At 36.3% G+C, this 26,462-nt stretch overlaps 1 protein-coding gene across 4 annotated transcripts in view; it reads left to right on the forward strand.

The window, feature by feature from the left end:
- The window catches only part of RBM27 (RNA binding motif protein 27), a 72,269-nt gene extending 46,121 nt beyond the window's left edge, over nt 1-26,148 (forward strand). For all 4 annotated transcript variants that reach the window (XM_007079961.3, XM_015536593.2, XM_007079962.3 and 1 more), the window contains 9 exons: nt 2,855-3,151; nt 4,486-4,626; nt 9,556-9,675; nt 10,604-10,678; nt 10,819-10,983; nt 12,740-12,844; nt 12,928-13,119; nt 23,632-23,742; nt 25,164-26,148. In XM_007079961.3, coding sequence (XP_007080023.1) covers nt 2,855-3,151; nt 4,486-4,626; nt 9,556-9,675; nt 10,604-10,678; nt 10,819-10,983; nt 12,740-12,844; nt 12,928-13,119; nt 23,632-23,742; nt 25,164-25,247 — 1,290 coding nt within the window. In that variant the 3' untranslated portion in view covers nt 25,248-26,148. The remainder of the gene's footprint in view (nt 1-2,854; nt 3,152-4,485; nt 4,627-9,555; nt 9,676-10,603; nt 10,679-10,818; nt 10,984-12,739; nt 12,845-12,927; nt 13,120-23,631; nt 23,743-25,163) is intronic.
- Nucleotides 26,149-26,462: the final 314 nt, after the last annotated feature.

A 26,462-nucleotide genomic window follows, 5' to 3' on the forward strand; every position in this document is an offset into this window, starting at 1 on the left:
TTGACACATACTCCAATTTATGCATTTGTGGTTGGGTGTTCCAGTGTAATTGAGAGTACTTGAAGTCCTTATTAATTTGCCATTTCACTCAGTTACCCCTGATGGTTAATGTTGGTCATGAAACCAAAATATGATTTATGTAACAATTTAAGAAAGTATTATGAGGGGGTGCCTGGGTGGCATAGTCGGTTAAGTGTCTGACTTAGGCTCAGGTCATAATCTCACGGTTCGTGGGTTTGAGCCCTGCGCTGGGCTCTGTGCTGACAGCTCAGAGCCTGGAGCCTACTTCAGATTCTGTCTCCCTCTCTCTGTCCTTCCCCCACTCACACTCTGTCTCTTTCTCTCAAAAATAAATATAACATTAAAAATTTTTAAAAAATTATATGAAAAAAGGCACCACCCTTAGGTCACTGCAATAAATCCCTGTTCCCTTCACCCTCCAATCTCTGTACTCATCCAAAATGTGGAGGTGTGCTATACTGGACCAGCACTGTTGAAAACACTGGCTAAAAATGAGCATGATGATCAGGGTCCTGGCCTTCATGCAGCTGACCTTCTCAGAGAGCAGAGAGAATAAACAAGTAAAACAGGTTAAGTGCTATAAAGATAGATATAGTAAGGTAATTAAGTGATAGAGGGGGAAGGGAACTCAAGAAAAAGCACTCTGAGAGGTGACATTTAAGCTGAGACCTGAAGAAAGTAGTATGAGGGGGTGCCTGGGTGATCTCACGGTTCCTGAGTTTGAACCCGGCATCAGGCTCCATACTGACTTTGCAGAGCCTGCTTGGGATCCTCTGTCTCTCCCTCTCCCTCTCCGCCCTTCTCCCACTTGTGCTCATCCGTTCTCCCTCTCTCTCTCTCTCTCTCTCTCTCTCTCTCTCTCTCTCTCTCTCTCTCTCTCTCTCAAAAAAATAAACTTTAAAAAAAAGTAGTATGAGGAAATTTTATATTTCAAAGAATTGAACCAAGGTACTCTTTTTGAAAGATTTTTAAGCACTGTGTTTTCCTGAGTATAGTACATGTTTAATTTTATAGATAATTGGAAATCCATTAAACAAAAGTGAAAAAACAAATCACCTGAATCTCACCACATTGCAACAATAATTATTAATCTTTTGATGAACATACTGTATTTATATGGAAGAACACATATATGCACACACATAGACATGTTTTCTTTTTAAAAATACTTACTTTACACACTTCAAGAATACAAAATCGTATCAGATGTCTCTGCCTTTTTTCTCTTACATGTTTTCTAGGTCATTATGGTTTATGGCATTTAGGAAAATTAGATGGCTTAATGTAATTTGGTATATTAGTCTTGTTGGATTGCCATAACAAATACGTATCAGAGACTAGGTGGCTTAAACAACATTTATTTTGGGGGAAGTCCGAAATCAAGGTGATGGCCATTTTGGTTCCTGGTGAGGATTCTCTTTATGATGGCCACTTTCTTGCTGTGTCCTCAAATTTTGGAAGGGGAGAAAGATCTCTTCCTTTTCCTATAAGACCTCCAGTACCATCTGATTAGGGCCCCACGCTTATGACCTCATTTAACTTTAATTACCTCCTAAAAGCCCTGTCTCCAAATGTAGTCACACAGTGAGTTAGAGTTTCAACATAAGAATTTGGGAGTGGGGGCATAAATCAGTCTGTAGCAATAGGCCATAATTTACTTACTCTTCCTTGTGGTTGAGGATTTCTATTGTTTCTCTTATCTTCTATAAAAACAATGCTGTGGTGAGCCTCCTTGTTGCTAAACCTTTCGTTCTCTTTTTATGATGCGTTGCTGAATTAAAGGGAATTTTAAGACTTTTTATTTGTGCTCTGCCAAATTGTTTGCCAAAAGGGTTGTGCCAGTTGGTACTCCCGCATGCACTGTGTTAAAGCCTGTCAACATTGTAATGTGGATCCATCAAAATGTTTTGAACCAGTTTCGTAAGTGAAAAATTATACTTGTTTTACTTTGCTTTTCTTTTTTTAAAATAAATTTTATTTATTTATTTATTTGTTTATTTATTTAGAGTGTGAGCTGGGAGGGGCAGAGGGGGTGGGGTGGGGGAAATCCCAAGCAGGCTTTGCAGTCAGCACAGAGCCGGACATTGGGCTCGTACTCCCAAACTATGAGATTATGACATGAGTCAAAATCAAGAGTCAGACACTTAACCCGCTGAGCCACCCAGGCGCCCCATTTGCTTTTTTAAATTACTAGGTAGATTCTGATTTATATAGATCATTTGCAGGTTTTTTTGGATATGCCTATTGATTGTCTTCGCCCATTTTTTATGAAGCCATTTATAATAGTGCTTTTCCAAGCCATTGCTTGTCATGTATATCAAAAATAGTTCTTCTATTCATCATTTAGTTTAGGGTATATTTGGACTGACAGATTTTAAATTTTTATGTGGTAGAATTTGCTACTGTTTGTCTTTATGGATCCTGTTTTTATAGGTATGCATAAAAAGATTTTCCAAACACTCAGATTGTACAGATATTCACCTTTTTTTCTTCTGTGTTTTTATTGTTTTTTTTTTTTTTTTTTTGTTATGGTAAAATATTTTCTTTCTCTGGAGTTTATTTGGATGTAGGATATCAGGGAGGGATCTAACAACTTTTCCCTAACTGGTTACGTAACATTACTAGGATTCTTTATTGAATAGTCTTTTTTGTATATAATTTGAAAAATATGCATATTATCTTTTAGCGTGATGGAGAACTGTACTTACAAAGCTTTCGGAATGGATTTCAGCAGGTTCTTTTCTATTCTGAAGTCTTTATCAATAATTTATCTGCATTTAACTGCTTATTAATTTGTTTGCTTTTTTTTGTTGCTTTTGTTTTTTTCTTACAGGTTGCTTTTAAGGGAGATCCAGAAGCAGCCCTCATCCAATATCTTACCAATGAGGAGGCCAGGAAAGCCATTTCCAGCACTGAAGCAGTTCTAAATAACCGGTTCATTCGAGTTCTGTGGCATAGGGAAAATAATGAGCAGCCTGCATTGCAGTCTCCAACACAGCTACTCCTGCAGCAACAGCAAACACTTAGTCACCTGTCACAGCAGCACCACCATTTGCCACAGCACCTTCATCAGCAACAAGTGCTGGTGGCCCAGTCCCCTCCCTCAACGGTACATGGGGGTATCCAGAAGGTAATCTACTGGTTCATAGACAAGGAAAAGTCCTCTGGTCCCACCCTCTAGATCATTGTCAATTTGCGGTCGTTAGGTCTTCTACTTTAAAACTTCTCAGTTTGATCTGCAGACCAGCAGCATCTTATCTCCTGAGAACTTATTAGACATGCAGTTTTTTGGACCTCACCTCAACTTAGAATCACTAGGGTTGGGGCTTAAGCATCTGTGTTTTAACAAGCTCTCCACTTGATTCTTACAAACCGTAAAGTTTGACAAGTGCAATTCTGCTTCTACCAGAATTACTTGCCTGAATACAAATTCTTGGATCTTAGCACCCAGAAGTTACAGTCAGTCTGTAGAAATGGGGCCCATAAATCTACATGTTTAAAGGAATACTCTTAGTGATTCTTCTCAACACTAAAGTATAATAACTGTCCACTACCAGACAACTCTGAATCTAGAACTTCTTCTTTGTTTTGTGTTAGACTCAGTCATCCTTGTACCCACTCTTTTGTCTGACTTTTTTCCATGTAGAAAACTCTTTAAAAGCTTTAAAAATTGAAATGTAAGCTCCAAGAAAATAGGATTTTGCCTGTTTTATTCCTTCTGTCTCTTGTGTCTAAAACAAGGCTTGGCACATGTTGCTCAAACTATACTTGAATGAACAGATGAAGGAAGTAAAGAAGAAACCACTATGCATTAGTGCCATTCCAATATTGATGGTAATGCTGATCTTTTCCTAGGTGTTCTCTTGTTCGAATTAAATGCATTCAGGTGTTTTTTTTTAAAGTATTACCATATGTAATCTTAAGTCCAGTCATTATCCTTTTTATGTGCACCTCAGCCTCCATTTCTTTTGTCTAGGTCCCACTTCATGTTAGAGCCCAGAGGCAGGTGCTTCCCCTGGATGTAGGCTGAATGGTGTACAAGAGTGATACGGTCATGTTTGTGATCCATTAGACTATGTTCTGTTAATGCAGCCCAAGATTGCACTGTGTTCTTGGGGTGTCCATATCACACTGTTATTGATATTAAGCTACTATCATTTAGAAGCCCCAGATCCTTCAGAGCATTACATATTAAAGGGAACATTTTAAAAATTAGTAGAACTTGTTTTCTGTATGAGTTTATATCCATATGCATGCATTTTGTTATGACATATTTCAGACATCCATAGAATAGATAATAGCAATCATTTGAATATCTACCACTTAAAAACTTAGAGATGATAGAAGCACTCTCCCTTCTCATTTCTTTATTTTCTTCTCCAGGGTAATCACTAGCCTGAATTTGTATCATTTCTGGCCATTTTTAAAACTTTTACCACTTATGTGTTTATTTTGTGTATGCAGATGATGAGTAAACCACAGACATCCGGCGCATATGTTCTTAACAAAGTTCCTGTTAAACATCGCCTTGGACACGCAAGTGGTAACCAGAGTGATGCATCACACGTGTTGAATCAGTCAGGTGGTGCTGGAGAGGATTGCCAGGTATGTATTTCTGTGACCCTCTGATTCATTAATTACTCAATATGCCTACCTATTTATAATTTTTAATGTTTATTTTCGAGAAACAGAGAGAGACGAAGTGAGCAGGGGAGGGGCAGAGAGAGAGAGGGAGACCCTGAATCTGAAGTAGGCTCTAGGCTCTGAGCTGTCAGCGCAGAGCCCAACACAGGGCTCCAACTCACGAACAGTGAGATCATGACCTGAGCCAAAGCTGGATGCTTAACCAGCTGAGCCACCCAGGTGCCCCGATCCTCAAATATATTTAAAATTGTTTAGTGACACAGAGAAATTAACAACTTTCATCCAGATTTGTAATGTCTTGTTTCTTCACTTGAGGTAAACGTGACAGCTAACCTTAATGTGGAAGGTATACTTGCCTAATTTCCATGATACAGCCAGAAATTGGCTAAATTTTTTTTTCTATTCAAAGCTAAGTAGGAGTTTGAGAATTTTAGAAGAATATAGTGAAGAAGATTCTATCCTAATCAAAACTTTGAAATGTATCTTAAGTAGTTTCTTTTGCTTTTAGGAATATATCTGTACAGTGACTTTGCACAATGGTGATTATTTCAAAGAGGGCTTGGAAAATTCTGAAAACGATCAAGGCCGGTGGGGGGAGTGCTTAACCCTACTAGCCATAATAAGAATATTATGAAGTCTATGTAACTAAGTCAGTTAGTACTGGCACATGAAGAGATAGACCAGTGAAATAGAGTAAAAGACGAGAAATAGACTCATTTGCAAATAGGAATTTATTAGATGTCAAAGAGTATCTCAGGTCAGTGGGGAGAATATGGACTTTTTGATAAATGCATTTGGATAACTGAATAGCCGTGTAGAAAAGATAAAACTAGATCCATTTTTCAAATTACATAATAAACTAGGATAATTTCCAAAAAGATCTGAGAATTTAGATGCTGATGGAAATGCTAAATGTTACAACCCCCATGAAAGCAAATTTGGCAGTGTCTGGCAAAATTATGTATGCATTTATTCTAAATCAGTAACCCTCCTTTTCAGAATGTATTCCAAAAGTACATTTGTCAAACTACGAAAAAATATACGTACCAGGCTAGTAAGTGTAGACTATAATAGCAAAAGACTGGAAACAATCCAGATGTCCATCAGTAGGGAACTAGTTAACTTAAAATGCAGTACAGTAGCAAAAGTGCAACTTTACAACAGAATGAGGAATATCTTCATATGTACTATGAGGTGATCATGAGGCTGTATTAGGTAAAAAAAAAAAAAAAAAAGTACAAGGGTACAAAACATATATAGGCAGCCACTGTTAATGTAAGCAAGTAGGGCCATTGAACACCTAAGTATATGATTAATAGCAGAAACAAAAAATCCTAAAATTAATTAAAAAAAATTTCTTTTAGTTCCTAAAATTTAAATCTTGGTGGTTACGGCAAGGATGGAAAAAACTAGACAACTTTGACTATGTCTTATTTTGTAGATTTGTCTTGGAACCATGTAAATGCTGCGTTCAGTCATAAAATGAAAAAAGTAATGTCTAAGAATTGAAAAATGAAACAAATGAAGTAATATGTTTGCATAGAGAGTACCTTTTTCATTTTTTACAGTTTATTTATTTGAGAGAGACATTGTGAGCAGGGGAGAGGCAGAGAGGGAGAGAATGAATCCCACACTTATTGCGCAGACCCTGACTTGACCTCATGAACCACGAGATCATGACCTGAGCCAAAATGAAGAGTCAGATACTTAACCGACTGTGCCACCCAGGTGCCCCTAGAGAGTACTTTAAAATACAGCTATTTGAATATATATTCCTAATGAGATGAACCCTGAGTTCAAAAAAAACAATTTTAAAAAGTATTTTTCAGCAATAATGTTATTCTGAAACAGTTTGTGAGCATTGTAGGATAAATCAAATGAAAAATTATATTGGTGTCACTGACAAGTGGCGATTTTCAATGTGGTTGAAAAGATGTGTATGGTAGATTAAGTGAAAACACTGTAGTCCTATGTTTGAATTGAAAGTATGGTAGATCCTTGAACAACATGGGTTTGAATTGTGCAGATCACCTAAACATGGATTTTTAAAATAAATACAGCACAGGACTGTAAATGTATTTTCTCTCAGGATTTGCTTAACATTTTCTTTTCTGTAGCATCTTAGAAGAATACAGTATATAAAACATGTAACATAAAAAGGACGTGTTAATTGACTGTTTATGTTATCGGTAAGGCTTTTGGTTAGCAGTAGGCAATTAAGTTTTGGGGAAGTCAGAAGTTAAATACGTGGATTTTTGATTCTTGGGGTCTGTGCCCCTTAACCCCTGAGTTATTCAAGGATCAGCTGTATTGATACACATTCACATACTGTTTTATCATAAAAAATAATAAGCAGTAAAAAGCTCCAAAACATTTCTTAATTCTATTTACTGAAAAGGTTGAGAAATAATAATCAGTCCAAGGGTAATTACCCCCTGCCCCCTCCCAGGCACTCAGAGGAACCAAGGGTTTTTTGAAGAAATGGCTGTCTGCAGATCTGGGGCTGGCAGTATTCCAGATGACCCTAGAATTACTTTGTTCAACCAGAAAACAAAGTCGTCAACAATTTCTGGAATCCTGTCAAAAGATTGAGAAGATGTCATAAAGGCTCTAGATCTACTAATTTGAAGGAAATTCAGAGGACACAGAAACATGTTATGGGGTATCATAGAATTTTGTGGTGAATACAAATTCACAGGATAAATGACCTGATTTCTTCAAAAAGCAGTTTGCAAGGAAAAGAGATGAGAAAGGAAATGGTATCAAAATAGATTTTAAAGAGATATAACCAGTTCCTGTAGAAGAACCTTCATAGAGCCCAATTCAAATGGCAGAAAATGTTTAGAAAATTATAATACAATCTTGGGGCACCCTGGGTAGCTCAGTCGTTAAGTGTCTGACTTCAGCTCAGGTCATGATCTCACAGTTCGTGGGTTTGAGCCCCGCACCTGGCTCTGTACTGAGAGCTCGGAGCCTGGAGCCTGCTTCGAATTCTGTGTCCCCCTCTCTCTCTGCCCCTCCCCCACTCACCCTCTGTCTCTCTGTCTCAAAAATAAACACTAAAAAAAATAAAAAAAAAATAACACAATCATGAGATGTGATTGTCTAATGATAGTAAGGAGTTGTTATAAGTGTGATGATGGTATTGTGGTTATGTTTTAAAAAGAATGGAGTCCTTATTTTTTAGAGATACAACTGAATATTTACATGTAAAACATAGAAACAGTGTTTGATATGAATGTGGAGTTAGGGATTTAGGTAAAACAAAAGTATAGTAGTCTCCCCTTATCTGTGAGGATACTTTCTAAGACTCCCATTAGATGTGCGACACCATAGATAGTACTAAATCCCGTATATATTATGTTTTTTCTTGTACATACCCATAATATGGGTACATACCCATAATAAAGTTTAATTTATAAATTAGGCACAATAAGAGATGCACAATGATAATACTAAAATGGAATAGTTATAACAATATACTTTAATAAAGGAGAAGTCACTGAAAATACTGTACCATATTCATCCTTCTTGTGATGATGTGAGATGATAAAATAAATGCCTCCAGATGAGGTGAAGTGAGGTGAATAATATAGGCATTGTGATGTATTGTTAGGCTTCTAATGACCTCCTGATGAGTCAGAAGGAGGGTCATCTGTTTCTGGACCACAGTTGACCTTGGGTAACAAACCGTGGAAAGCCAAACTGGATAAGGGGGAACTACTCTATTTTATGTCCTGATAATTGTTGGTGCTTAGTGATGGGTACATCACCTTTGTAGTATAACTCTGTTGTTTCAAAAATTCCATTATGAAAAGGTAGCAAAACAAAGATAGTTACAGATTTGGAAGTCAGACAGCCCTATTTGACTTGACCTGCCTCTTACTAGCTGTATTAGATAACTTGGGAGCATTGGTTTCCTTTTCAATAAGTTGCTCTGGGGATTAAAAAAATTTCATGTTAGTAAAGCATGGAAGGGGAGTGTTAAGTACATACTAAGTGCTCAGTAAATTGTAGGTGTTGCCATTTGTGTTAGGAAAGACTTGAACCAGAGAGATTATACTGTGCCATGTAGCTCTGCTATGCCTTAAAAAAGGGAAGATTAACTGGAGAGTGGTCTGTTCAGAACGGGAAAGGAATCTAAATACCAAAACAACCACAGTAAAAATGGCCACCGCTTTGCTTGCAAAGTCAGACCTGTGAACTAACTACTTGTTTTATGTTTGATTATAAACTCATATAGCATTTGATTTAAATAGATTCTGATGAGGAAGTACTTTAATCCTGTGTTAGGTGACTTGGATCAGGGTTTAAAGAAATAGGAATAATTCTATGACCAGATGTCTTAATTAGTCTTAACTAAGAAGGAGGGAAAACTAGAATGAGACTAAAGGTGTAATTGGTAAAGAGGCTGCAGTCATTGCTGTTAGGTTAGAAAGGGACTTGTCATTTTAACTGTTTGAATAGTATTCCTGTTTTTTTCTGTGTTCAGTCATGATTCTGAATTGTGGATTTGTTTTTGTTTTTGTCTTGATTCATCGCGGTCACAAGAGTTGGTTTGTTGGAGGTTCTTAATCTGTGAAATTGTTGAACGAGAGGACAGTAAGGCTTCGCTATGAGTACAGGCCTGCTCCTAGATAAAAGTGGCTGTGGTTCCTTTTTCTCAATTAAGAAAATAGAAGAAGGATGTGATTGCATTCAGAAACATTATTGCTAAAATTTTGTTTTTGTATTTGAATTACAGTTGAATTTATGTATATATAAAAACCAGTTATATAAATGAAGTTTTTAAAGTAAACTTTAACTCCTGAACAAAAAGAAATACATGCAGTCTTTCTAAAAAATTACCTTAAAGCGTTTCTAATATTTAATTATACTTGTGTTTCATAGATATTTTCAGCTCCAGGCCATCCAAAAATGATTTACAGCTCCTCAAACTTAAAGACGCCTTCAAAACTTTGTTCAGGGTCTAAATCTCATGATGTTCAAGAAGTTCTTAAAAAGAAACAGGTAACAGCCTTGATTCTAATTTCCTTAAAGAGGGAAGGACCCATTGAATTCTTAAGCAATTTTATTAACACATTTGAATAGTTCATGTTCTAGAACTACATTATGTTTATTTAGCTGCTTCTTGATGGAGTGTACATTTGAAAAAAAAAAAAGGTGAACAGACAAAAAAGTATTTTGCAGTTGCCTTGCAGAGGCTACATCAAGAACAAGGAAGGATTTTTTTCCATGTAAAAATAAATAGCACTGAGTTGTCCTGTTTTTTTTCTCCAAGGTGAAGAACCAGTTTTATTTCATTATTTCTTCTCTTAATTCCTCTCTTGCTTTTGTAAGTTAGTGTTTTGTATAAAGTATAATGTTTATGTAATTGGTATTCATATGACTTCTGAGTTTCATTGTTATCTTAGATATAAACTCATATAGACGATTTTAAATCAAATAGATATTTATAGGTATTATTTCCATATAATTGGAGATTTGATTAGCAGAGGGGTGGGAGGCAATATTTTCCTGGCAAAAATCCATAGAATTTGCCATCATTTCTGTCTTCTAGCCTGCATCTCACATTTATTAAACTTTAAGCTTGAAAAATCAGGGATGGCTTACTACATTGGCAAGTGGAAACAGCCCTTGTTTTTCCTCATACGTACATTCAGGTCACTCAAGAATAAATGTCATAGATACAGCTAATTAGGAGTTAGCCTTTTAAATATTTTTAAAAGTACACTTAGAAATTTTAACTCTTCCATAGAAAATGTAATTAAAGGTTTCATTTCTGGTTTCATCTGTTTTTTGATTGGGAGTGAAATTTGTCTTGTATAGCATAGGGATGATCCAGAAGAAAATGAGTTGTTCATGTATCAAATGTTTGCAAGTATATCATTGGCAAATATTTTTATCTCTTACTAATTTTTTAAATGTATTCATATAGGAAGCAATGAAACTACAGCAAGATATGAGGAAAAAGAGGCAAGAAATGCTAGAAAAACAAATAGAATGCCAAAAGGTAAGACAAGAGCTCATTTGCCTGCTGGAATTGTTTTCTACAACGGATTTTATAGCTATTCCTCTTAGTAAAGTTGATAAGGGTTAGTTATAGTAAAAGTTACTAGGCATAGTTTTTACTTTTTTCTGTTTATTTTGTAGATGCTAATATCTAAGCTAGAAAAGAACAAAAACATGAAACCAGAAGAAAGAGCAAATATAATGAAGACTTTGAAAGAGCTTGGAGAAAAGATCTCGCAATTGAAAGATGAATTAAAAACATCTTCTGCAGTCTCCACACCATCTAAAGTTAAGACAAAAACAGAGGTATGTATTTTCATTTTCCATTCAGCATAGGGTTGTTGAACATCTGTTATATGTTTGGTGCTTTGAAGTACAGTGGAACCCCTAGGTAACTAATAGTATAACAGGGAGACAGTAAAAATTTTAAATGTTCCTATAGATGCTGTGTCTTGTCTTTGTTTGAACAAAGATATGTTTATTATTATTATGTTTATTAACTGAATTTATGGTTTCCTTTCCTAAATATGAAATTGCTAGAGTGATGGCAAAAAAAGTGATATTTCCTATTTCAGCAGTTGTTTTTCTAATCTATAATACAGTGAAACCATTCCTTTTAATATTCAAAAGGTATCATTGGCTTTAATACGGGTAAAAATGTGATACTCTATTGAAAAGGATAATCCACTTAAAGTTCCAAATCCACTTAAGTCTCTTTTTTTAAAAATACTTTCTTTAATGTTTATTTTTGAGAGAGAGAGAGAGAAAGACAGAATGTGAGCGGGCAAGGGGTAGAGAGAGGGAGACTCAGAATCTCCAGGAGGCTCCAGTCTCTGAGATGTCAGCATGGAGCCCAGTGCGGGGCTCAAACCCACGAACTGCGAGATCACTACCCGAGCCAAAGTTGGACACTCAACCGACTGAGCCACCCAGGCGCCCTACGTCTCATTTTATTAATTGTCATTTGTCTCCTTACCTAGGAGAATAGTTACTTTACACAGTGATTACATTATACCACAGCTCTGTCATGGAATTTAAAAATTTTTTTTTAAAAGATTTTACTTTTAAGTAATCTTGACATCCAACATGGGGCTCAAACTCACACCCCGAGATCAAGAGTCACATGCCCTTCTTGACTGAGTCAGCCAAGCACCCCTCTGTAGTGGAATTTTAATTTCTAGTCCTTCGAGAACTCAAAATAATAAATTTGTCAGATATATAGAGTGCAAATTTTTATATCCAATATTATAATACTTTTGAAGTTGTGGTTCTGTATTACTAGAGGGATATAAAGTATTTCTTCAAGATTGCATTGGAAAAGTTTAATAAAAAATATTTTTAGTGAAATTTCCCCCAATTATAGAAGGGACATAACGAACATTTTAAAAATTGAAGAGAGGGACGCCTGGGTCGCCCAGTTGGCTGGATGTCTGACTGTCAATTTTGGCTCAGGTCATGATCTCATGGCTCACTTAGTGAGACGGAGCCCTTTGTCGGGGTCTGCACTGGCAGCATGGGGCTTGCTTGGGATATTCTCTCCCCCCACCCCCACCCCCCACTCACAAAATAAATAAATTAAAAAAATTTTAAGACAATATGGGAGTAAAAATTAGTCTCACAGTCACACCATCTAAAGACAGATAGTTTGTCCCTCACACACACAAAAAGAGTGCAGTATTGTAGAATTCAAATCTGAAAGCAGTTATGTAGATGTTATTTATGTTTTTATTATTAATTTTTCCTATGCATATATTTTGCTTCCATTGAGTTTGATTTATGGCTCTTTATTATTAGAAAATTATTCTCAGCTCCCTTTTTTCATTTGTTTCTAGAGTCTGATTTTTAAGCCATCTTAAGCAGTAATACTGCTTATTTTTACTGAGTTCAGTATATTCTCTGTATGTTTTCATACAGTGAACCTTCCTTTAAACACTCCAGTTTATTGCATCCTCTCATTCTCCTTTTGCCAAAAGAGATGTTATGTCATTCTTTAAGTATGATATTCTGAATAAGATCTTGGAAGTTATCTAACAAATACATTTTTACTCTTAATTTTCCAAAGGCTCAGAAAGAACTATTAGATACTGAACTGGACCTTCATAAGAGGCTATCCTCAGGAGAAGACACAACAGAGTTACGGAAAAAACTCAGTCAGTTACAGGTTGAGGTGAGATTTAAGAGGTTCTTAAGAGGTTCTTCCACGGTTCTTCCTAGAATGTATATTATATTCTGCCTTTTGTTGTTATTCAGGCTGCACGATTAGGCATTTTACCTGTGGGTCGAGGAAAGACTATGTCCTCTCAAGGTCGAGGAAGAGGCCGAGGCCGTGGAGGAAGAGGAAGGGGCTCGCTGAATCACATGGTGGTGGACCACCGCCCCAAAGCACTAACAGTAGGAGGATTCATTGAGGAGGAAAAAGATGAATTGCTTCAACATTTCTCAGTAAGTTTTTAAAGTTGGCAGATATCAACTCTAAAAGCACTGTATTCAGCATTTTCTTGCATTCTGTGTAAGTGTCAAATGTTTTATAGATTAGAAAATCAAGTTGTAAAAAATGGGTATTAGCAAACTCTTATTAATATATTTGAAGGTCAAGAAGCAGGTCATGCTTTATAATTCCATAATAGCCCACATAAATGCATTTGTAGTGACAAGTTGTTCCAAAGCAAATATTTGATTTTTGTTTTAGGGTTATTACATGGTTTAGCAGGTGTTCATAGTCAATAAGTGAAAATGATCTGGGACGAAGGCAGAATTCAAAGGAAGAATTTATTAGGATAAGAGACATGTATAGTTATGTTCTGTATACAAGGGCAACCACTTTTAGATAAACATGCAAGTAGAGATTTGCTACAGGTAACTGTCTTTAATTTGCTTCATAAACAGAGTATATCTTCTCTCCAGTCACTCATTCATCCAATTAAATATTGAGTGTTACTTGTGCTAGAGCGTTTTCATACATGATCTCATTTAATCTTAAATAACTGTATAAAGTGCATGTGAAATCCCATGTGTACAGACAGGGAAAACTCATGTTTAAAACTTAAAAGTGAGTCATACATATAAAAAGATCGTTAAGTAAGTGTCAGAACCAAGATAAAAATACAGTTGACTCTTAATATCTGGGATCCCTATTCCTCAAACAACTTTTGTTTTAAATTTTTATTTTACTTATTTTATTTATTTGAATTTTTATTTTAATGTTTTTATTTTATTTTGGAGAGAGAGAAAGAGACAGAGTGCGAGTGGAGAAGGGGCAGAGAGAGAGAGACACAGAATTTGAAGCAGGCTCTAGGCTCAGAGCCCAACGCTGGGCTTGAACCCGTGAACCGTGAGATCATGGCCTGAGCTGAAGTCGGACACTAAACTGACTGAGCCACCCAGGCGCCCCGACTCAAACAACTTCTTTGAGAGAAAACACTTTCAGCCCTATTAAGTATTAAAGATGATGAAGGAAATATTTTTACTTGTTTTTTACTGTTTATTTATATTTGAGAGAGAGACTGTGTGTGAGCGAGGGAGGGGCAGAGAGAGGGAGACAGAATCTAAAGCAGGCTCTAGGCTCTGAGCTATCAGCATAGAGACCGACATGGGGCTCAAACTCATGAGCCACCAATATCATGACCTGAGCCAAAGTCGGATGCTTAACCAACTGAGCCACCCAGGAGCCCCGATGGTGAAGGAAATCTTAAAGAGCAAGACTTCACTCTGAGTTTGACACCCCTTGGTCCTTTTTCTCCCTGACTTTAGAGAATGGTGGGTTGTTATATAGTGTCCAGATTTGAGAACTGTGCTGGCAGTACTCTGTTCACTTGAGGCAGTTTCATTCACCAGTTTGACCTACACACACACACACTTTTTGTAAAGTGGGAAACCAGCTTTATGTATTTACTTATTTTAAATATTTTTGAGAGAGAGGAAAACGCATCCACGTGAGTGGGGGAGGGATGGAGAGAAAGGGAGACAGGATCCAAAACAGGAACTTATACTAAATGTTTAGAATACTTGAGCTGCGCTTAGACATTTTCAAGTAGCATGCATCAGTTAACTGTAAGATTTTTGAACTGTGGTGTATGGTTTAGCCGTTGTACTCCATGATACAGGGTGGAACTTGATTTTTTTTTTTTTTTTCTTCTTTCTGATTATGGAGGTAATACACACATCTCAGGATGTGTTTGGCTTGAAGTAAAAGATAACTTGGGAAATAGGAAGATTTATTTTCTTTCCTTTCATGAAATTCAGAGTTAGGGAGGTTTTAGGTTTAATTAATTCAGAAACTCAGCCACACAGGTTCTTTTCATAGGTCTCCTCTGCCTAGTATGTTGGCTTTGTTCTTAGGCATTTTTCTTCATGGTGTGATAGCAACCACAAACATCATGGCCTCTAAAAAGAACGTCCAAAGGCTTAAGGTAACAGTACCTTTCTCATGACATTTTAAAAAATCATGGGAGGTAACCTTCCCAGAAAGTGTCCCTGTTTCAACCCTCACCCTCCTCCACCCTCACCCCACCCCTGACATATACCACTCTTACTTAGCAGATGTGCCCTCATGTGTTTTAGCCAGAATTGTCCCTTACCCGTTTGTAAACTAATCCTCGTTGAGGAAAACGGTTACCATGATTGAATTAAACCTGTCATGGTTCCATATGCCACTTGACCAGTGATGAAAATCAGGGTCCAGTAGAATGGAAGGAGATCAAGTAGTTGTTGGTTTAAACAACTAAGACAATGTCTTTTTTAAAGTTTTTATTTAAATTTCAGTTAGTTAACATACAGTGTAGTATTAGTTTCTGGTGTATAGTATAGGGATTCAGCACTTGCCGTGTATCACCGAGTGCTTGTCACACCAAGTGCGCTCCTTAATCCACATCACCGAGTTAAACCATTCCCCTCTGGTAACCATCCGTTCTCTGCAGTTAAGAGTCTGTCTCTCAGTTTGCCCCTCTCTCTCTCTCTCTCTCTCTCTCTCTCTCTCTCTCTCTCTCTCTCTTCCTTTGCTCTCTTGTTTCTTAAATTCCACTTATGAGTGAAGTCATACGGCATTTGTCTTTTTGCTGCCTTCCTTTGCTCAGCACAGCTGAGCCGCCCAACTCTGGGTCTCTCCATGTTGTTGCAGATGGCAAGATTTCATTCTTTATTATAACTGAATAATCCATTAATATTCCATTGGAATATTCTTTATCCATTCATCAGCCGATGGACACTTGGGCTGTTTCCATAATTTGGCTATTGTAATACTGCTATAAATTTTGGAGTACATGTATCCCTTTGAATTAGTATTTTTGTATTCTTTGTGTAAATACCCAGTGGTGTGATTGCTGGATCGTAGGTTAGTTGTATTTTGGGGGGAGGGGTGGTAGTTTTATTTTTAACTTTTTGAGGAACCTCCATACTGTTTTCCACAGTGACTGCTCCAGTTTGCATTCCCACCAGCAGTGCAAGATGTTCCCCCTTTATCACATCCTTGCCAAGACTTGTTCTTTCTTCTTTTGTTGATTTTAGCCATTCTCACAGGTGTGAGGTAACACATCTCATTGTAGTTTTGATTTATATTTCCCTGCTGCTGAGTGATGTTGAGCATCGTTTCAGTGTGTCTGTTTGCCATCTGGATGTCTTTGGAAAAATGTCTGTTCGTGTTTTATGCCCATTTTAATTGGATTGTTTGGTTGGTGGGGTGAGTTTTATAAGTACTTTATATATTTTGGATACTAACCCTTTATCAGATATGTCCTTTACAAATATCTTCTCCTTTTCCGTAGGTGGCTTTTTGGTTTTGTTGATTGTTTCATTTGCTGTGCAGAAGCTTTTTATTTTGATATTGTCCCAATAGTTTATTTTTGTTTTTGTTTCCCTTGCTTCAGGAGACCCATTTAGAAAAATGTTGGTATAAGCAATAACAGAGAAATTACTGCCTGTGTTTTCTTCAAGGACTTTTATGGTTTCTGGTCTCACATTTAGGTCTTTAGTTCATTTTGAGTGTATTTTTGTGTATGGTGAAAGAGAATGGTCCAGTTTCACTCTTTTGCAAGACAGTGTCTTCCATGATGTTCATTGAAGAAAACTTGGAAAGCACTCGGTTATAGAAAAAAGAAAACGGGCGCCTGGGTGGCTCAGTTAGTTAAATATCCAACTTCAGTCATGATCTCACGGTTCGTGGGTTTGAGTCCTGCGTCAGGCTCTGTGCTGACAGCTCAAAGCCTGGAGCCTGCTTCGGATTCTGTGTCTCTTTCTCTCAAAAACAAAATAAGCATAAAAAAAGAGAGAGAGAGGGGAAAGAAAACAACTTCAAAAACCTTAGGTGCGTTTGATAGGAATTTTTTAGTTTTTATTTTCTTAAAAGTTATATGTGTACATCATTTGAAGAGTCAGATGAACTTAACAGCCACAAGGTTGTTAATCATTTTATTACTCTATTTCTCCCCAATTTCTATTCTTAAAGGATGTCTACTTTTAAATCTTTTAGCTGATTTTTTGGGTATTTTTTTCATTCCTGAAACATTTTTGCTACTATTTCCTGATTTTAAAATTGTAGGCATTATATATTTAATCCTTCTGCTTCTAAGCTCCCCATGTTTTTTTTTAGCTTTGTTGTATTCTCTGTTTTTTTCTAAATGGATTTATGCCTCTAAAAATAAATCATTTTAGTATCATTGCATACTATCGTGTTCATCTTCCATCTGTAGCCAGAGAGTATTTTAAATCTTAAGAAAGTAACAGGTTTAGAAGTCTAAGTTTCTGTACCCCTCCAAAATATTTGTGTAATTCATTCAACTTTTTGTGTTCTTATTGGCAAGAGTCTCTAATTGATCACTCCTTCATTCCTGGACCTTCAAGTAAGACAATGGAATACTTCTGCTGTAATTACTAAAGACTTATCATGTATGGTTAACTTTTCCCTGTAGCCTCTCTAGGTAGGGATTTTACCCTTTCCCATGTTTCAAGTGTGTGGAAATATATTTGAGAGTTTTATTGTATATGGAAGTGATTGATACCTTATCATTTGAAAGATAATTTTCCTTTGTGTTTACTAGAACAAAAGTTCCCCTTTCTCTGGATTTAGTATTCAGGGAAAGTTTTCTGAATAGCACTTCAGTATTGCCATTCTTCAGACCTTGTAAAAAATCTCTTAGTAATGGTAGATCTTTCATGAACTACTGATACTGCCTTTGATGGCTAGAGTATTTCCCATTTTGCTGTGAACAATGTTACAGACATCTTACTGGATTTTGCGTTTGTGAGTGGAACAGTTTGTTATATAGGACAGTCCTGTACATGTTAAGACCTTTAGCACTCCTGGCTCCCGCCTACTAAATGCCAGTAAGTGCTCTTCAGTCAGTGTGACACCCAAAATGCCCCCCAGAGTAATGTTGTCTCAGTTGCGAACCCTGTTTTACATTTGTTCGTAGGAGTGAGAGGACTAGATGAAAGGCATGCATATTTTTTTTTTAAGTTTTTTAATGTTTATTTATTTTTGAGAGAGAGAGAGAGAGAGAGAGCAGGGGAGGGGCAGAGAGAGGGAGACACAGAATCCAAAGCAGGCTCCAGGCTCTGAGCTGTCAGCACAGAGCCCGATGTGGGGCTCGAACTCATAGGGTGCAAGATCATGACCTGAGCCGAAGTCAGAGGCCCAACTGACTGAGCCACCCAGGCGCCCCAAAAGGCATGCATATTTAAAATTTTAGGACAGCTTGCCAAATAACCCTCCAGGAATGTTGTAATAAGTTTTACTTATAGTGACATTGGATAAGAGTACCTATTTGCCTATGTCCTCAGTAGCACTTCAGTTTTGTTTGATCATATTTGCTGGTCAGGTAATTGATAAGTGATGACTGACAGAATTGGCATCAGTTTCTGATCTTGGAAAATGGTCAAGTTAGATGAATTTCTAGTAACTTCTGCCTCTAAGGTTCCAAGTACCTCTAAGTTACTGCATATAACTTTTCATTGATGGTATATAATTGATTTTCTTATATTCATATATAAGAATGTTACTTTATTTGAATTACCTTATATTTTGAGGGGCAGCACACATGTACAAAGTATAAAAGAAATAAAAGTGTAGGGGTGCCTGGATGGCTTAGTCGGTTGAGTATGCAACTCTTGATTTCAGCTCAGGTCATGATCTCATATTTCAAACCCTGCATTGGCCTCTGTGCTGACAGTGCAAAGCCTGCTTGGGATCTCTCTCTCTCTCTCTCTCTCTCTCTCTCTCTCTCTTTCTGACCCTCCCCTATGTTTCTCTCTCTCTCTCTTTCTCTCTAAATAAATTAACTTAAAAAAATATAAAGAAACAAAAGTATATGCAGTGTACAGAAGGTTTCCTTCTATATCCAGTCACTGTTTCACTCTCTGTAGGCAATTACTGTTATCTGTTTCTCACATATCTTCTTGAAGATATTTTTCTGTATTTATGCATTATTTTATCTCTCTTTAACAAAAATGGTGGTGTGCTATACAATACTCTTTTGCATATACACTTTGTATTTGGTATGTATTAAATTGTTATTGGAGATTATTCTGTACTAGTGCATGTGTTGCTGTCTTCTTTTTAATGGCTGCATGGTATATCATTGCATAGATGTACCACACTGGATTTAAGCAGTCCTCTAGTGGGCCTCCTGGGTGACTCAGCTGGTTAAGCATCTGACTTTTGATATCAGCTCAAGTCGTGATCTCACTGTCATGAGATAAGCCCGAGTTGGGCTTCGCACTGGGCGTGGAGCCTGCTTGGGATTCTTTTTCTCCGTCTCTCTCCAAATTAATAAGTAAACTTTAAAGAATCCTGTAGTGACGGACATCTAACTTTTCCCTAGTATTTCATTGTTTCAAGCTATATTATGGATATATGTGTTAGGTAAAATATATGTGCATATTGAAAAATTACGTATTTTAATAGATACGTCACATTTTAGAGGCCAGTCTTAAAGTTATTAAAGTATTCTTTAATAAAAAAAGAATACACACAAATGGTTAAAAATATGGTTAATAAAAAGTAAAAAATCTTCACTTTTCCTTCATCTCTGCCTACTCTTAAAAGGTAGTCACTATTCTTAGATATCTTTATAGAAAAAAATTCTGAATATAAGAATACATACACAGTCTCTCAGTTGAAAAAATTTACCAGAGTATAAATATAGAGCTGTATTTCACACCTTGCTTTTTAAACATAAATATCTTAGCTGTTTGATATATTTTTTTAATTATAAGGATAATATTCAATTTAAAATACTTACTCTGAAACAAACTATACCAACTAGAAACGTATATAGTTCAGTGATTTATCAGAAGGTAAACTTCCATATACCTACTCCTCAGGTAAGGAAAAAGTATATTCCCAGCCTCCTCCTTGCCCCCTTCCAGTCACTGTTTTCTCTCCTCCTCAGAAAAGTGACCCTATACCCTCACTTTCTGATAATCACCTCCTTGCTTTTGTTCTATAGTTAATCCTCATTATTCATGGATTTTGGACTTGCACATTAACCTGCCTAGTAAAATTATTTGTAAGATCAAAAATCAGTACTCAAGGTGCTCTTGTGGTCATTTGCAGACATTGGCAGTTACCTGATGCACACATTCCCAGCTAAGTTCAAATAAGGTGACACTCTGTCTTACTGTTTCAGATCTCAAACTGTAAACAAGTGTCCTTTTTGCAGTTGATTTAGTACCACGTTTTTCTCATTTTTGTGGTTTTCATTGTTAATTTTCCTATTTGAAATGCCCCCCGCCAAGTATAGTTCTCAAGTGCTATGTCGAAAGTTCAGGGAGGCTGTGATATACCTTATGGTGAAGACACATATGTTAGGTGAGCTTTGTTCAGGCGTGAGTGCTTTTGGCCATGAGTTCAGTGTCAGTGATTTCAACAATATATATTTTTAAAAATATTTTTTAACGTTTATTTATTATTTTGAGAGACAGAGACAGAATGTGAGCAGGGGAGGGGCAGAGCGAGAGGGAGACACAATCCAAAACAGACTCCAGGCTCTGAGCTGTTACCAGAGCCCTACATGGGCTCGAACTCAAGGACTGCAAGATTATGACCTGAGCCGAAGCTGGACACTTAATTGACTGAGCCACCCAGGCACCCCAACAGTATATTTTATGTTTAAATTTTTTAATGTTTATTTATTTGTGAGACAGAGAGAGACACAGCATGAGCAGGGAAGGGGCAGAGAGAGAGGGAGACACAGAATGTGAAGCAGGCTCCAGGCTCTGAGCTGTCAGCACAGAGCCCGACACGGGTTTCGAACTCATGAGCTGTGAGATCATGACCTGAGCCGAAGTCAGACGCTTAACCGACTGAGCCACCCAGGCGCCCCAACAGTATATTTTAAATAAAGAGTCTTTAAAGCATAAAACAAGGTTATGTATTGATTAGTTGAAGAAAATGTTTTGACCAGAAGCTCATAGGAACCTGGCCTTACTCTGTTTGCCCTAGGAGCAGTGGTTCAGTATTTGCTAATTCAGTACTTGCAGTGAACTTCATACAACTAGTGCAAATAATGAGAATCATCTGTAGTTTTATCACCTAAATGTGTGTTCCTTAATATTACAGTATTAGTCTGCCTATTTAAAAAATTTATATAAATGGAACCACACAGTCTATATTCTTAAGTGTCTGTTTTTTTCCCTTAACGTTATGTTTGTAAGATTCATTCATGTTGTTACATGTAACAGTAATTCACCATTTTTATTGCTATATGATTTTCAGTTGTATAAATATACCACAGTTTATTTTTCTGTTCTCTTGTTGATAGGTATTTGGGTTATTTTCACATGATTTTTATGAACACCACTGATAGCATTCTCATAGATCTTTCAGTATATGTGTATACACATATATGTTTGATATACATGGAATTGTTGAGCAGACTACATCAGTTTTACTAGTTTAGATACCAGTAGTGTGTGGGAATTCTTGACTTGGTATTATTAAAATACATCTTTATTCTAATCACTAATCTTACTTATTGTTGTAGGTTAGACTGTGAGAATTACATATTGTTAGTTCCTGACTGCATACAAATTCTATTTCTCATTTTCTTTCAGTATTTTATATGCACTACATTTAATGGCCTAAAATTCCCTTTGGAGGACAGAACTGCTATCCTCTTTGGAGGGCAACCCAGTAAATATAGACTAAAAAAATCTATATTGCCTTCTGTGATTATAAAAGTAACATCTTTTTTTACAAATTCGAATAACAAATAAAGCCTAAGGATCCAATGTGTTACATGGTGACTATAGTTGATAGCACTGTATTGTATAATTGAAATTTGCCAAGAGAGTAGAACTTAAATATTTATACCCCAAGAAAAGGGTAAATATGTGAGGCGATGAATGGGTTAATGAATTTGATATAGAGAATCTTTTCACAGTGCATATGTATATTAGATCATCATGTTTTACACTTATAAATGTCTTAACGGTTTGTCAGTTACATCTCAGTAATGCTAGAAAGAAGAATTCAAGTAATACAGAGGTGAACAAAATACTGAAAAAGGCACTCTTTAATTGGGCTGTGTATGTTAAAAGAGTAAGGGCACAGGAGGTCTCCTATACACATTACCAGATTTTTCCCCCAGGTTTATTGAGATCTACTTGACATACAACATCCTATTAGTTTAAGATATACAACATAATGGTTGAATACATATACATATAGTGAAATGATTACTAATATAAATTTAGTTAACCCCCATCACCTCACATAGTTAGAATTCTTTTTTTCCTTGTGATGAGATCTGTTCTATTAGCAACTACCTGAGTTTTACAAGATGGGGCCATTTTGATACATAGTGTAATATGTCTCATGAGTTAAAATGTTTGGTATCACGTTATAAACATTCAGCCTCCACAAGGATAATAAGAATTTTTCCTTAGATCACATGCTGATTTCTGGTCATACTGGTTCTGGATCTGGTACAGTCTTAACATGCAGTCATCTGAGTGTTCTGTGGAAACATTTGGCAAATGCTTACTGACATTTATCAACATTTTTCCTAGAAAAACTAGAGTGAAGCCCCATATTTAAAAGAATGCCTTCTATTACATTTTTCAGGATTGAACCCAGAATTGGGGATGTTCTACAATCTGGCACCATTAATAGGAAAGACTGAACTTCACTTTAATGAAACTTTGGGTCTATATTCTTTTGTCTCTCTTGCTTTGTATTTAAAATTTTTGTTTTCTCTTAATGAAATTTGTTGGGGAGGAAGAAATTGGATGGTAGTACCAAGAAATACATTTGAAACTGAACAGTTTTATGTTGAGTTAGGATAGGAGGTGTTTGATTAACATTTATTGAATATATAGAATGGGTGGGTACTTGTCGTTTGGCATTTCAGAAGATGAAGTGGGAAGAGCTTTATCACTGGGGCTGTGAGAGATGCTGTGAGATCATTAGGCATTAAAAAATCACTCTTAAGTTTTCAGTCTAAGTATGTAGATTATGAAAGCTAAAGGTTAATAATTGTTTTTTTTAATCTTTATTTATTTTGAGGGTGGGGGAGCGAGAGAGGGGGAGAGAGAATCGCAAGTAGACTCTGCCGAGTCAGCACAGAGTCCTAAACAGGGCTCGATCTCATGAACTATGAGATCATGACTGGAGCCAAAATCAGGAGTTGGATGCTTAACTGACTGAGCCATCGGCCAGTAATTGTATTAAGATAGCATTTGTTGTTTTCATCATGACTTTTGTAAGTAGGGTGACTATATAATTAATTTATCATCTAAACCAAAACATATCCTAAAGTTAACATGACATAGATACAAGTCATGGACTATCTGGGCAAAACAGTACATATGGTTCTTTAATTAAAAGGGACTTCACTTTTTCTAGCTCTTAATAGAGATTGTGTTTAGATCCATTTTAACATCCCCCCCCCAAGTCATTACACTTTTAAATAGCATACAATTTGAATATAAACTTTTCTGTTTTTCTGAAATCTATTTTAGACTGCAAACCAAGGGTCAAAATTCAAAGACCGTCGGCTACAAATATCATGGCACAAGGCCAAGGTGCCTTCTGTATCCACTGAGACTGAGGAAGAAGATGTCAAGGAGGAGGTAAATTTAACGATTGAAAATAAGCACTGAATTAGATTGTTTCTCAAGTAGTATTTTTCTTGACATTAAAGTAAATAAAATAAATTTTAAAATAAATATGGTTCTTTCATGCACACAGTAATCAAAGACTAGAAGTTTATTAAAGAATGAGAACAGGTGCAGACACATAAAAAAAAAGCTCTTTGGGGGGTATTTTCTGGTAGAGGAGACACTTTTTTTTTCTTTGCATTTATTTTGGCTTTCTTTGGGCTCTAGAAATTTTTATTCTGGTAAGTGAGGACATGGATTACATGGACAAAATACATTTTAGCTGGTTGTTGTAGCTTTTCATTTATTCACGTTCCATAGGTAATAGATTTAAGTTTCTTATTTTCCTTCTGTGTACAGTTGGTTAAAATGAGAGTTACGGAAGTGGGACATAAAAGGGAAGAAATAGGAAACAAGGATTTAAACCAAGGAAACTCTTAAAATATATGAAAAATAATTTCACTCTTTAACTCCTATTTCTAATTTGTTTATTAAAAGGGACCTTTAGCCAACATTGCAAGTTATTCCTGATTCACCATAATTTTGGTTTTATAGATGTTAGCATTCATGATTGATCAACAGTTTTGTGATCATGTGGATAATTTTATAAAACAAAAGCAGAAACATTTCCCATGTTAAAAAAAAAAATCTTGATATTTTGAGAATGTTTGTAGAAATCTGTATTTTATGTAAGATTTTAGATTTTTGTATAAGGTTGGGAATGTTGGTGTCATGGGGAAGTTAGTATACTCTCCATCACAGATTATTTGATATTAAAAGAAAGGTTTAGGAGTTTGGTCATATATTTTCATTTTAAGTTAATGGCATAAAATAAAACTTATTTATTTTTATGAATAGATTAATTTTATCAGAAACATTTTATAGATATTTTTTCTTCTACTCCTCCTACTTAGCAGTCACATTTTATTTTCCTGATGATATTAGAATGGAAGTCTGTTAAAACGCAAAATTAGCAGGGGAGGAAAATATGTATACATTGAAAGACCGTTGTGGGTGTTTTTGCCCTGCCGGCTACTCTCTGAGTGTGTCACTTGTAAATCTGTCCTAGGTTTTGTATACTAGTCTTTGTGTCCTTTGGCCTAAAAAGTACTTTACTTAGGGGCGCCTGGGTGGCTCAGTTGGTTAAGGGTCCAACTTCGGCTCAAGTCCTGATCTCGTGGCTTGTGAGTTCGAGCCCCATGTCGGGCTCTGTGCTGACAGCTCAGAGCCTGGAGCCTGCTTCAGATTCTGTGTCTCCCTCGCTCTCTGCCCCTCCTCACTCGTGCTCTGTCTCTGTGTCTTAAAAATAAATAAAACATTGAAAAAAAATTTTTTTAAGTATTTTACTTAACTTTCTTATACCACTAAGCAGATTTTACTCTCTCTCTCCTCAGGAAACGGAAACCTCAGATTTGTTTTTGCATGATGATGATGATGAGGATGAAGATGAATATGAGTCTCGTTCATGGCGAAGATGAAATCTGATTCGAGCTGTATAATTTTTAGGAATATTGTTTAGAAAAGAACAACTTTTTAAAATTATTTAAAGAAGTCAATGAGCCAAAAATTTTTTTTATTTTTCTTTTCAACACAGTAGGTTTAAGGACAGCAAGTTTGCTATTTAAACACATCTCATAACTGTTCATGATATTAAAGCACCAAAGGCCTAGTGACTTTTACACAGTTGTGAAGATCCACAGGGATGATATGGATAATCTCTAGAGCCTTATTTTCCACACCACCTGTTTTGTTGCTATTGGTGTTGGATTATGATGTAAATGACAGGGTGTTCAGAAATTTTATTTTGGATTATAATCTGCTGATAAAATTTCATTAAATGTCAAAATCGCCTGGAATCTCATAACTCTCAGCTATTATGGATGGGTCGTCAGACAGAAGGAGATATTTGTAATGAAAATACCCTTTTGCTTTCAAGAGTTGTCTTGGAAGAAAAGTAGATTTATTTTAATTTTTTTACTATGGAGGAGCCCAGTTTGTATTCATTCTAAATTTTGGGGGTGGGGGGTGTTGATGTGCAGTACAAGTACTATTTTAGCGTAAATCATAACAAACTCTGTATTCTTAAATGCTGTAAGGCAACGGTAGCTAGTTTCATGGTATTTTCATTCTGTCATCATTAATTCTCCTGGACTCGTGCTACTGATCCTTAGTTTGCTTTGAAATTAGTGAGAATGGGTTCAGTTGGTCCTTTTTAAAAATATTCCCAGAGTGTAAAAGTCTTTAATCTGTTGCCCATTTCTTGTCCCCATTTTCTTTTTCTTGCCTTCTTATTAATAGGCCTGACTTACCCACTGTTGAGATAAGTGATTCTTTTGGGCCACCAAAAAGTCAGTCCCCAATAAAAAGTTTGAACCAGCACCTTGATAAATAAGTGATGTTTTGATGAGAATAATGGAAGGATTGGTGGGGGGTGGGGGGGTGGGGGGAGAGTCACCAGCTTTTCCTTTTTCTTTTTTGAAGCTTCAGTTTAGTTAGTAGTTACAAAAGAGGGTTACAAAGTGTCTGAAATTCTTTTCCTAAATTTAAACTATGATGGTGAGGTGACTGGGGATAGGGTGGGGGTGGGGTGGGGTAGGGTGATGGGTATGCTAGTAATAAATGGGAGTCATAACTTGACTTTGATCAGATGACTTTATATTTTCATAATTTTGTAGCTTGTTGCTATCCATGAA

The sequence above is a fragment of the Panthera tigris genome, chromosome A1, assembly GCF_018350195.1.
Source record: "Panthera tigris isolate Pti1 chromosome A1, P.tigris_Pti1_mat1.1, whole genome shotgun sequence".
In the NCBI taxonomy this organism is placed as follows: Eukaryota; Metazoa; Chordata; class Mammalia; order Carnivora; family Felidae; genus Panthera; species Panthera tigris.